General features: G+C 35.7%; 1 protein-coding gene across 2 annotated transcripts; it reads left to right on the top strand.

The window, feature by feature from the left end:
* Window positions 1-629: 629 nt before the first annotated feature.
* On the top strand, window positions 630-12,722 carry LOC142237012 (uncharacterized). Of its 2 annotated transcripts, none has more exons than XM_075308326.1 (10): window positions 630-1,282; window positions 1,613-1,712; window positions 3,718-6,978; window positions 7,045-7,162; window positions 9,321-9,433; window positions 9,499-9,721; window positions 9,793-9,985; window positions 10,057-10,535; window positions 10,597-11,354; window positions 11,790-12,722. In XM_075308326.1, the coding sequence occupies exons 2-10, from the start codon at window positions 1,623-1,625 to the stop codon at window positions 12,099-12,101; spliced, it is 5,547 nt and encodes a 1,848-aa protein (XP_075164441.1). In that variant the 5' UTR covers window positions 630-1,282; window positions 1,613-1,622; the 3' UTR covers window positions 12,102-12,722. The 2 variants fall into 2 exon arrangements, with proteins under 2 accessions (XP_075164441.1, XP_075164440.1); XM_075308325.1 differs by having other exon boundaries at window positions 1,613-1,736.
* The last annotated feature ends 921 nt before the right edge of the window (window positions 12,723-13,643 follow it).

The raw sequence follows: 13,643 nt of genomic DNA, 5'->3' as shown, positions 1-13,643 counted from the left end.
CTTCAAATTGATTTTATAGTGGATGATATTCCGCCGCCGAATAGACAAATTTCTATCGGCTTAGTGTCAGCCGCCGTCGACCAAAATTGGTCGGCTTCATTCTCAGGACAAGAATTAAAAATTTGATTTTAAGATTTGTTGTACAATTAATCTCATAGAGGTTCGGATTCCTTTTGAGTTTTTTAATGGGGATGATTGGCCCACACCGAATACGAATATTTCTTATCGGTCCAGCCGTCAATTCCGCGATTCTTTAAAATCCCCAAAACTCTGTAAAAATAATCATGTATCTGATATATGCGTCAAAGCTTAGTACTATGTTTAATTGGAATTTTATAAAAAATTTTATAAAAATCTTGGTGAAAATGATGTATTTATTGAAAAAATATTGGTTATGGAAAATGTCTTGTTTTGAAACGAATGAATGTAGTTGTAGCATATCCCCAGATATAAATTATTTCACATTTCTCCATTCTTCCCCATAGTATAACAATCGCCCGATCTGACAACACTGGAAAAAAGAAAGGTACCAGACCAGTGTCAACGGCGGTGTTACTTCGCTAATCAGCTTGGTAGTCTCATACACAGAATATAGTGGTAGAAACATAATAAAGAAAAATCAAAAGCAATCAGAAGTTTGTCAAGCAAACTCCCCAAATAACCGTCGGTGTGTGTGCTCGAAATCCTATAAATTGGCGTTAAATATTTGAATATGAATGTTACTGTAACGTCATTGTGAACAAGTGAAATAATAATACGAAAGAACAAAAATTGTTAAGCGTTAAAATGAAGTTTAATAAATCATTTGAAAAAATGTACAACAATGCGAAACTGATGGAAGTGAATAAACAATTTAGTGGTACCACGGAATATGGTTGAAAAAAGTATCAAAATTAATGGTCCCACTAACTTGACGAATCGTATGAAACGAAACTCACAATAATGGTGTGTATAAAAGAAAATACCAAAGCTGTTTATCCTATGCAGCGCAAGGTGTCGCTTACGGCACTTCATATGTCAAAAATACAACTCTGCAAGTTGGCCATTCGCTGTGTACTTTGTTATGTATGTGTGCAAACCCCATCATAATGTGTTAGTTGGTAGTAGAGCTAAACGCCATATTTAATTTCTGGCACAGCAAAAATCCATTTTCATTGTGTCGATGCAATTTTTTTTCGGAAATTTGTACAAAAATGTCAAGTATTCCATGATTAAAGTGTGTTTGGATAACTCAACAAATTAAATATTAATTAAATTTCATCAGATTTATTTGGCAAATACGGTAAGTTGATGGAAAAAATCAATTTCATTTTTGGTCGCTATTCATTTTGTGTGTCATTTAATGGCTACGCTGCGTGACGGTCTAGTGTGTGTTTGAGGAGTTTTTTCTTCAAAATTCATTGCATGGTGAACTTATAATTTTGGTTTATAATATAATATTTTCTAAAACGGTGATAATTTCATATTTTTCTACATTATTGGTATTGATTTTTATTTGAAAAAATATTTTCCATACATACGCATGATGGAATTTTTCTTATGCCATTTTTTTTTTTACATTCTCATATGTATGTTTCTCACAATGTGTTTTCTTTCCTATTTACATTTGCAGTGTTGCCAGAATGGCCTATTATATACAGAGCCTTGATGACAACATAAAACTCTATACAACGGATGTCCAAGTGGTTCATGTGGCCGGCGATGATGTTGGTGTCAGTAATCCAAATAGAGCACAGGTTCATAGTTTTAAATAATACTAACACAAAGTGGTGGCATTGATTTCTTTTTTGTTTTTTCGTTTTGATTAGCTAAATAATTTGTTGGTGTTGGATTTTTGGTTGCATAAATTATTTTTACAATTGCTTTAATTTAGTAGCAGTTTTTTTTGTTAGTTATCCATGTTAACGTTTTGATTCTTGGAGCACTGACTGACAGTATATGTGGTTTGGCAGTTTGTATTATATGCATGAATTTAACCAAAATCCATAATTTCAAGGTTATCTGGGACATTCAGGTTGCAAAGACGACGATTGTTTATGTCTTCACTGTACTCTGTACAGATGGTGAAAAGCCCAAAAGGTGTCTTTGAAAAAATACATACAGACAGCTATAATGAAAAATTACCGAGATAAGATTTTTTTCAGTGGACAGATGTACAATTGTAAGACATAAATGCAGCAGTCGGCGGCATACCTTCATATAACATAAAAGTAAATGTTTTTAACGGGGTTAAATACCATTTCCGTTGTCGTATTCACATCTTTTTACCCAGTCTTTGTGCAATGGTCATTATATCCGTCCGAAACACATAGTATTATGATTGAAATTCTAAAACCAATTGATCCCCTCAGTAGTCCTGACTTATGGACAAAGTTATTTGCATAATATAAAGTACTGATATGTAGCTTTTGGATTTAGAATCTCTCACAGTATTATGAATTAGCAACACGGTTGCCACAGTTGGTAGAATTCTATGGTAGATTTTTTAGGGTTTGGTAGATTTGACAAAATTTTCTATAGAAATAAAATTTTGACAAAATTTTCTATAGAAATAAAATTTTGACAAAATTTTCTATAGAAATAAAATTTTGACAAAATTTTCTATAGAAATAAAATTTTGACAAAATTTTCTAGAGAAATAAAATTTTGACAAAATGTTCTATAGAAATAAAGTCTTGACAAAATTTTCTTTTTAGGACGATATTTGAGCGTAAGGATAAATAGTGAAGAAATAGTGTAACCGTAGAATGCCGAAACGAAATTCCCTTTAATTTCTCCCTATGCCAACCTAGTAATAAACCTCTGAAAGTGTGGGGTAGGTTAGGTCTATGTAAGAAACAAATTGATTTAATTCTAGTAGGGCTATTTGTTATGTCAAAGTAATGAATATAAAAAAGTTCATATTACTATTGAAATTTCAGCTTAAAACCATTTGTCGTATTAATGTATTTGGTGAATTTTGGATTATTAGTAAAATTTGTCCCACATCAGCCTGTACAAATTTTTCATTTTTTCCTTTGCCAAACCCAAATCACAAATTTGAATGCACTGGGTTTCTTTTTGTTATGAGAGACTAAATGAAAATTTTGTTCAAATAACTGAGTAGTCAAATTTATGTTCCCTTAGGTTTGGTTAGGTGGCAGCCCTATGTTTCAGGTCACTTAGCCTACTCAGTCCATAGTGATACCACAGTGGTGAACTTCTCTCTTATCACTGAGTGCTGCCCGATTCCATGTTAAGCTCAATGACAAGGGACCTCCTTTTTATAGCCTATTGGCAAATTCTCTCGAAGTTAGATTTCTCTCCAGATTTTCTCAAAAGTTTGTCAATTAATCCCAAAAAAATTGTAGCAGATTAATCAATCGCAGTATTGTCCATCTCTATCATCTACTTTTCCAATCTTTCCGGCAATATAGGGATACCACGACGAAAGCACAACTCGTTGTTTCACTCAATTCGCGAAAAGTCCCAATTATTAACTTCCGCATAGGAACGAAAATTGTGATCATCCTGGTCAAGTGCAATATTTGGGTCATATGGCGGGTGGGTTTAGGGCTTCCCATATATATTCTTGTTTACTGTTTAGATATCCAAATATGTATATATCTGTATTTTGTGATGTAGTTATTTTTTTGCTTTCTTAGTTACTTTCGGTCACAAACTAGCATTGATTTTAATATCCTATATATAATTTTGGGTTTCTTTAAAACTTTACAGCAAATCGTTATGGACGATAGCTCACAAATTCTATTACAAAACGAGGGTGGACCCCAACAAGTTGTCTATCAAAATCAAGCGACACCAACACAATATCAACCTCCGCAACCCGGTCAGACCTACACAATACTGGGTGATGATATCAATCAGACTCAGCAAGTTCATCAGCAACCTTCGCAGACCCAACAACAACAACAAGTTCATATGGGTCAACAACAACAACAGACCCAACAACAGGTTCACATGAGCCAACAACAACAGACTCAACAACAAGTCCATATGAACCAGCAGCAGCAACAGCAGCAACAACAGGTTATAGATCATCAACAACATCAAATGCAGACGACATATCAATTACAGTCGCAGGACCAGATGCAACAGCATGTCCAAACTACGGCACCGCAACAACAACCCCAGCAAATCTATTACACCACAGATCAATATCAACAACAACAAAAGAAGGTGTACATACAACAGACCCCACCACCACCTCCACCAACGATCCAACAACAATATGAACAGCAAATTATGCATCAACAGCCACCACCTCCACCGCCCCCACAGCAACAACAGCAGCAGCAGCACATATTACAAAGTACCCAACATCAACAGGTGCAAGTTCAACATCAAGTATCGCATGGACAACAACAGACGCAACAACCTCAAATCATTTACCGCATGCAACCACATCAATCGCAGCAATTGCCACAGCAAACACTGATTGTACAACAACAACCATCGGGTCAAGTATTGATACAACAGCCACAGCAGCCACGTGTTGTCTATGGCAATCGCATAGTGAATTTCAATCCTCAACAACCCCCACCAGGCCAACAACAACAGACTATAATGCAAACGCAAACCCATCAACAACAACCACACATACAATTGCAAACGAATGCAATGCATCATAATCCTGGTGCGCATATGGTCCAACAGACAGCGACTCGTGTGCAACAGCATCCAGCGACTCAGCAACATGCCCAGACGCAGCAAATGCAACAAAATGTTGTCTACCATCAAATACAATTGCAGAATAACCAGCAGATACCTAAACAGACCATACAAACTAATTCGCATCCTCAGCAGCAGCACATGCAGCTACAACAACAACATGTCCAGCAACAGCAGCCCCAGCAAACGCAAATGATTGGACAAATAACAAATCCCAATGGAACTACCATCATACGTGCCACTGGTGTCAGAGGTGGTAAAATTAATCGGGGAGGTCATACACTCATAACTCGCATGCCAGCCATGGCAACTGGTGGAGTAAGGCCAGTTTTTAACAGTGCTGGTGCTATTGGCGGAGGAGGCCAAATACTACGTACACCTCGACCACGGTGTAGCACTACGGCGGGTACTACGACCAGAGGTCGTGGCCGAGGGGCTCGAGGTGCAGCTGCTGCTCTAGCCGCTGGCCGAGGAGTTCAGATAGCTGGTATGGCAAATAGTCAACAAGTGCCGACATTACAACAGGGCAAACTGATCACACAAAATTCTGGTATGCGTCCCGTTTATAGAGCTCAACTGGGCGATGGCGGTGTTCCACAACAAGTGCATTTAGTTCAAGCTCAGCCTCGGACACCAGGAACTGTAGCTCGTTTCCGATCGCCTGGAGGTCAACAAGGCCAACAGCAGGCTGCACAGTCCCCACAATCACAACAAAATACCCCGCAATCATCTCCGCCACAATCGTCCACTTCGAATACGAGTGGTGCTACTGGGGGAGGAAACTTCGATTTGGACTTGGAGGATAGCATACAAGCTGTGTTCGTAAAGAAGGATGGTCAAAAGCAAGCAGTTCCTGTCGGTGTAGCCAATCAAAATCCAAATTCTGCTGCAGGTACACCTACAAATATTGGTGGAACCACTACCCTCACCACTTACTACACAGCCAAGGACGATGATGATAATCGTATCATTAGGACACAAAGTGGTGCCTGCATGACTCTAGCCGAATATAAGAAACGCAATGCTGCTGCCGGAAATCCTACGCAAATAGTGCAAAATACAAATTCATCGGCCACCACCCCTAAACCACCAGTCGGGGCTAAAATCACCCTACCTTCTGCTGGTCAGCCTTTGCATTCGGTCCCCGTTGCTCGGGTGGCTCCCCAAAAGCATGTTTTAGCAAAAGATCAAGCGGGTGTTGCTGCAGCAACGGCCAGTCCTACCCCGAACCGACCGCCGGCTGGATCGTCGGTATATCAGACGTCACACAACAACTACGAAATACAGACACAGCATGTCTTACAAAACAGACAAGGCCAGCAAATGGCCGAAAAAGATCGTAACAGTGCTAAAATGTTGGTCATATTGGTATCAGGAGAACAACGTCTGATTACATTCACCCTGCCGAGAGAATCTTGCACGGTGCAAGACTTGCTCGAACAAGTGGGCGTACCATTTGATGACAACACCACCATACAATGTGTGGAAAATCCAGGCGCCAACATTGATTTTGTAGTCACTGTTGGTTTCTCCGTACAGGAGTCTGCCAGTGAATTGATCTCTCGTGCTGAACAAAGCCTTCAGATAAGTCGTCAACAGGAAAGTTTGCAGCAAAACTCTTCCCAATCCAATACACATAGCTCGGAGAGTACTCCTACTCCGCAGAGCGCAGCACATGCTTCATCTGCAGCATCAGCAACAGGTGGTGTCGTTTCGGCTGCTCCATCGGCATCTTCAAGTCCGGCTCATTCGGAACATTCTAATAAGGAACAGGCTGCGGCGGCTGCGACCCCATCATCCGCTTCTAAAATGGTAGCAGCTTTAGGTTCTTCTAAATCTTCCGAAGAGGGAGGTCAACGTAAACTCATTCAAGGATTTTATGCAATTTGTCAAAGTTGCGGTTTCAGCGGCTATGATCATTCAAAATGTGAACGCTGTAAACGAGTTTTCCTCGAACCACCAAAGAAGATTCCGATTAAACAAGCCAATACAACGGCGGCATCAACAGGAAACTTTAGCAATTTGAGCACTTCGGGGCCAATGGACCAATCAACAACGCCCAATACAATTTCCATAGAAAAGAAGCGTCATCATAGCGAAGCCACGACACCGACTGCTGGTTCGCAAAGAGGCAATAAATCAGTTCCTTATAATCCCAATGGACCTCCTTCCCGGGGTCGTGGCGGATCTCAGGGCGGAAGAGGCCGTGGTACTCGTTCGCGACGAGCTGCTGAAATTGAACCTGTTATTTTGACACTCAGTAGTGACGAGGAAGATGATGAATCTTCAAATAAAGGAAGTTCAAGTGTAAGTATAAATAAACAACAAAAAAACGCATATAGGATGATGCTAAAACAATTTTTGCTTTTACAGTACGGTCACTTTGCCAAATCTCTGAGTAATTCTACACCTGCCTCTACAATACCCGTATATAAACCTCTGTCATTCGAGCCAACTATTCCTGAAAATGATGAAACTATAATATATAGCGGTAAGTTTTTAATCAATGTTATCATTATCACTAGAGTCTATTGCCCCCATATGCAAAACAATTTATTGACAGTTTATCGATTGAATTTATATAGTAAAAGTAGGCTTGACTTTTTCTTTAACTTGTGTTTTGTATATGGGGGTATATATTTTATAAGAGAATTTTCCGACGACCTGTAAGTAGTGATCAAAAAACAATATTTTTGAAAATCGGGGTTTAACTGATTAAATTGAATAAGTTGCCAAATAGGAAAGAGACCTCCCACGGCAGACTAGGGTAATTTTAGCCCAGTTAAGATCAGGCAAGTGCAGCCGCCTCAATTCCTATTTATCAGTAATTGATAGCAGCGTAGCTGACGTATGTACACTTTGCAACCAAGGGCCACACGACACGCGTCATCTTACCGCCAACCCGACTTACCGCCAGGTCACTCTGGACGCATCCCACCTTAGTCGCAGAGTTCCTCGATCTGGCCACAAGCTGAAGTACCAAAGCGTATAACATAAAAATGGATGAAATCACAATAAACTGTTACAACAACAACAAATAGCTTCCATGACGACATTTTTCGGATCTGAGGCAATTACCGACAGCAGGCGGTCTTTCGCTTAACAATCACGCTGCCCAATACTAATGAATCAAAATGTGGAGAAAATTGCAAACAAAAATCTTTTTTTGTCAAAATTTTATTTCTATAGAAAATTTTTGCAAAATTTTATTTCTATAGAAAATTATGTCGAAATTTTATTTCTATAGAAAATTTTGTTAAAGTTTTATTTCTATAGAAAATTTTGTCAAAATTTGGTTTCTGTAGAAAAATTTTATCAACAATTTATTTCCTAAGAAAATTTTATCAAAATTTTATTTTTATAGAAAATTTTGTCCACATTTTATTTCTAAGAAAATTTTTGCAAAATTTTATTTCTATAGAAAATTTTGTCAAAATTTTATTTCTATAGAAAATTTTGTCACAATTTTATTTCTATATAAAATTTTGTCAAAATTTTATTTCTATATAAAATTTTGTCAAAATTTTATTTCTATAACAAATTTTGTCAAAATTTTATTTCTATAGAAAATATGTCAAAATTTTATTTCTATAGAAAATTTTGTCAAAATTTTATTTCTATAGAAAATTTTGTCAAAATTTTATTTCTATAGAAAATTTTGTCAAAATTTTATTTCTGTAGAAAAATTTGTCAAAATTTTATTTCTATAGAAAAATTTTGTCCAAATTTTATTTCTATAAAAAATTTTGTCAAATTTTTTTTTTTATAGAAAATTTTGTCAAAATTTTATTTCTATAGAAAAATTTGTCAAAATTTTATTTCTATAACAAATTTTGTCAAAATTTTATTTCTATTGCAAATTTTATCAAAACTTTATTTCTATAGAAAATTTTGTCAAAATTTTATAACAAATTTTGTCAAAATTTTATTTCTATAAAAAATTTTGTCAAAATAATGTCAAAAAAATATAGAAAATTTTGTCAAAATGTGATTTCTATGGAAAATTTTATCAAAATTTTATTTCTATGGAAAACTTTGTCAAAATTTTATTTCTATGGCAAATTTTGTCAAAATTTTATTTCCAAAGAAAAATTTGTCAAAATTTTATTTCTATAGAAAAATTTGTCCAAATTTTATTTCTATAGAAAAATTTGTCAAAATTTTATTTCTATTGCAAATTTTGTCAAAATTTTATTTCTATAACAAATTGTGTCAAAATTTTATTTCTATAGAAAATTTTGTCAAAAAAAAAATTTTTATAGAAAATTTTGTCAAAATGTGATTTATATAGAAAATTTTTGCAAAATTTTATTTCTATGGAAAACTTTGTCAAAATTTTATTTCTATGGAAAACTTTGTCAAAATTTTATTTCTGTAGAAAAATTTTATCAAAAATTTATTTCCTAAGAAAATTTTGTCAAAATTTTATTTTTATAGAAAAATTGTTTAAGCTGTTTCCGTGGCTATTGCCTCTCTTAATCTTTGGTAGTTCCTATTAGGTCCTTATGAACTAGTATCTTTCGGAGTAAAATAGTTGTACAAGTAGAGCGATTTTCCCCGAACTTCTATATAGATCCCAATTTTTCCTTTTATGATTTATTTCCTTGTATTTTTTTTATTTATCACCAATTTTTTTTTTTTACTTTTAGATTTTAAACGTGGAGATGTTGCTGATCTCGCCAATATTGCAGAGAAGTTAAATTGCAGTTTATCTTGTAAATATATACGGATAGGCACATATTGTTTTGAACCTCCAGCACCGGTAAGTGTTAAATCATTGCTAAATCAAAAATGAAACTTACAACTAATGTTGGATTTTTTGTCTAGGTGCTTCTAACACCGAAGGGCATACGCATAGTGGCTCCATTGGAAACGGATACATCTGAAACATATACTTTACACATACACAAGCAAGAGGTTGTTAAGATGATTGCGCATTTTTCTGCAAAACAATCCGAGTCCCTATTGTGTTTCTATACACTTCGTAATTGTGCCCAATATATAAGAAACTCTTTGAAAATGCCTGAGATTACACAGCCCTTAGAAGGAGGTGAGTTTAAAGAGTTCATATACAATATGAACCATTTCATATAATTTTCTGTTGTTTTGTTTGTCTTGCAGTAACATATTTTACACCTAATGGTCCTTATCAAATGCGTAAAATAATTATTGAGTTCCAATCAACTGAGCACGTTAAAAGTATTATACGCTCCCTATGGGACCCTCTTGATGAGATCTCTGATACGCATGCCCAAGAGTTATTACAAAGTGCAGCAGAATCAGATCGAAAAGTGGCCAACACAAAAAATTCAAGGTTAGTAATTCGAGTTTATTTTTTTTTTACAATTTTCCATGATTTCAAATTCTTTTTTTTTTCATTTACAGTGAAACTGTTACCACCACTACGCAACTACAACCCAATGAAATTCGCCAACTTTTAATTTATCCACCTGGCAAAGGAGGCATTTCCATTAACACAGAAGATTATATGTGCTTGGCCACAGATCAATATTTGAATGACATTATTATTGATTTCTATTTAAAATGGGTCCATGATAATATCATACCAGAGGCACAAAAGGAACGAACTCATATTTTCAGTACATTCTTTTACAAACGTTTAACAACTTTAACACGTCATGTAAATCATGACAAAGATGTCAAACAGTCGGCAGCACAAAAACGTCATGCCCGAGTTCAGAACTGGACTAAGAATGTAAATCTGTTCGAAAAAGACTTTGTCATCATTCCCATAAATGAGCAATCTCATTGGTTTTTGGCCATCATATGTTTCCCACGTCTTAAGGGTCCTGTTACATTTGATACAAATCAACCGGTGGAATTGCAACCAATTAAGAAAACAAGTAAGTTGTTAAAACAATCCAATAATAGAGAAAACTAATTTCTATTTCGTTTTTTGTTTAGAAGGTAAAAAGGTATCTCTACAAATTGGTAATACCACCATTACCCCACTCTCCAAAAGGGATAGTGCAAATGTTCTTAGCGAAATCTGTGGTGTGGGAGATGATGACAGTGAGCGTGATGAAGCTGAGGGTGATGAAAGTGATTTAGCTTCTGAGGATAGTGATTTTGATAATTCCAATTCGAATACGCCCAGTAATTCTCAGTCAAGTGCTCCAGCCACAACGAGTTCTACAACCACCACCACCAGCAACACCACTACCAATTCTTCAGGACAGCAAGCCATTAAACAGCCACTTATCTTGATATTTGATTCATTGGCTGGGGCTTCAAGAAGTCGGGTGGTGGCAACACTTCGTGATTATTTGACTTGTGAATATAAAGCTAAAATGCCAGAAGCATCACTCCATACATTCAACAAAGACAATATGCCTGGTCATTGTGTTAAAGTTCCTCAACAAAATAATTTCACCGATTGTGGTTTATATTTGCTGCAATATGTGGAGCAGTTCTTCAAAGATCCCATACGTGATTATCGTGTTCCAATTAAACAGTTGGCCAATTGGTTTGATACCCTTACCGTAACGAAAAAACGTGAAGATATTTCCAATCTTTTGCAAGAATTAATGAATGAACGTAATGGACCCAATAATAAGGTGATTTTACCCGAGATACCATTCCCTACGCTAAATGGTCAGTTGGTCGAAACGGATGGCTATAATATTGAATTCGAAGAGGACGAAATGGATGACGACGATGATGTAAGTTAAATTGCATGGAATTGGGTCGTAGATATTAGGCCTGCTTGAGCATATGTATTTATTAATTTTTAAGTCAGATTTTTTTATATGCCATGAACAAAATTTAGAAAGTATAGAAATAAAATTTTGACAAAATTTTCTATAGAAATAAAAATTTGAAAAAAAAAATTTATAGAACTAAAAATGTGACTAAATTTTCTATGGAAATAAAATTTTGACAAAAAATTTTCTGTAGAACTAAAATTTAGACAAACTTTTCTAGAAGAAGATTCTTTTTTGTTTGGTAGAATTTTCTCAAAATTTTGGTAGATTATTTTTGGCCGTGTTAACTAAGCATTAATTATTTGTGGCAGCGCCTCTAGTGGGGAATAGTGACAAAATTCAACTCGAAAAGTGATTTAGCAATACTAAAAAATTTCTTTTTTTATTTTATAGGATGATAATCAAACTGGTGACATGGATGATATTTCTACAGATGATACCAGTAAAAGTAAAACACCTATAAAAATGAATTCATCAGCCGCCGGGGCAAATACGACAGGGTCTTCCACAACGACAATGCCATCATTGGTGCCAACTCAGGGCCGCAAAATCGTATTGAAACGACGAATGCAAGTTGCAGCGCCAGGTGAAACAAATGCATCAACACCCACAACCTTAAGTGGTACAACTAATCAGCCCACAGCCGTAATAGGCTCCCAACAGAGAGTGCCAAATATGACGAAAATACGTAAAATTGAACCATAATTTGTTTTTACATAAGCCCACCTCCCGCATTCATTACACTATGCTCAGCAAGTCCAATCGTTTATTACCTTTTTTACAGAATATAAAATAAGCTTGTTTGTTTTAATTTTACATATAATTCATAAATTATAAAAAGTCGTATAGATTTTTTGTTTTAAAATACTCTACGCCTATTCTTACATTTAAGGATGTGTTTTATATATCGAATTTTCAATCACTGAATATCTTCATTTCCAAACACACATACCACACGCATACACCTCAAATCTATAACCATATATTATATTATCGTATAATTAAAGGAAAACAGGAAATGTCAAGTTTTCGATATAACAAAAAGTTTCCTATATTCAGCTTATTTAAGAATATCATTAATGATAGATAATATGGATATTCAATTTGCTTGGTTTTTATTCCAGGCATACAATGTATATAGCTAAACATTAATACATTTATAATTTATATAAAAAAAATATTAATTTTACTATTGTTTATGAATCCACTTAAAAAAACAAAAAGAACTGTGTTAAGATAAAAAAACAAACTATAATGTCTAAATTATTGATAGTGGTTTATAACCCTTCATACATATGAACAAAATAAAATATTATTTACAATATATCTCTGGTTTCGTCGTGTTATTTGCTTGATGGGGGTTTCCAAGGATTTACCCAGGTATGTACGATAGAGCTCGAGCGAAGCGAGTTTTATTGGGCACGTAGTCATGTTTCCCCATATGAAGGACTTTGAGCTTTCTGTTTTATCTGTACTGGGGGCTAATCACGGCATTCGATATCGAGAACTTTTGATCGAAATCTAAATTTTTCGGATCACGGGAGTCTAGTGTTTTTGATCGACAATTTTTTCGATTGGTAAATTGCAATCGTAAAACATTTCTCACTTGTTTTTATACCCTCCACCATAGGATGGGGTGTATATTAACTTTGTCATTCCGTTTGTAACACATCGAAATATTGCTCTAAGACCCCATAAAGTATATATTCTGGGTCGTGGTGAAATTCTGAGTCGATCTAAGCATGTCCGTCCGTCCGTCCGTCTGTTGAAATCACGCTAACTTCCGAACGAAACAAGCTATCGACTTGAAACTTGGCACAAGAAGTTGTTATTGATGTAGGTCGGATGGTATTGCAAATGGGCCATATCGGTCCACTTTTACGTATAGCCCCCATATAAACGGACCCCCGAATTTGGCTTGCAGATCCTCTAAGAAAAGCAAATTTCATCCGATCCGGCTCAAATTTGGTACATGGTGTTAGTATATGGTCTCTAACAACCATGCAAAAATTGGTCCACATCGGTCCATAATTATATATAGCCCCCATATAAACCGATCCCCCGATTTGGCTTGCGAGGCTTCTAAGAGAAGCAAATTTCATCCGATCCGGCTGAAATTTGGTACATGGTGTTAGTATATGGTCTCTAACAACCATGCAAAAATTGGTTCACATCGGTCCATAATTATATATAGCCCCCATATAAACCGATCACCAGATTTGACCTCCGGAGCCCCTTGGAAGACCA

Source organism: Haematobia irritans, chromosome 4 (genome assembly GCF_050003625.1).
Source record: "Haematobia irritans isolate KBUSLIRL chromosome 4, ASM5000362v1, whole genome shotgun sequence".
NCBI classification, from domain to species: domain Eukaryota; kingdom Metazoa; phylum Arthropoda; class Insecta; order Diptera; family Muscidae; genus Haematobia; species Haematobia irritans.
This window is presented reverse-complemented; position numbering and strand designations above follow the sequence as displayed.

Bases quoted from the DNA above. Each gene is read 5' to 3' on its own strand.
- LOC142237012 (XM_075308325.1), top strand. From the start codon at position 1,623: ATGGCCTATTATATACAGAGCCTTGATGACAACATAAAACTCTATACA. The intron at 6,979-7,044 runs GTAAGTATAAAT...TTGCTTTTACAG, and splicing joins CAAATAAAGGAAGTTCAAGT to TACGGTCACTTTGCCAAATC. The intron at 9,986-10,056 runs GTTAGTAATTCG...TTTCATTTACAG, and splicing joins GCCAACACAAAAAATTCAAG to TGAAACTGTTACCACCACTA.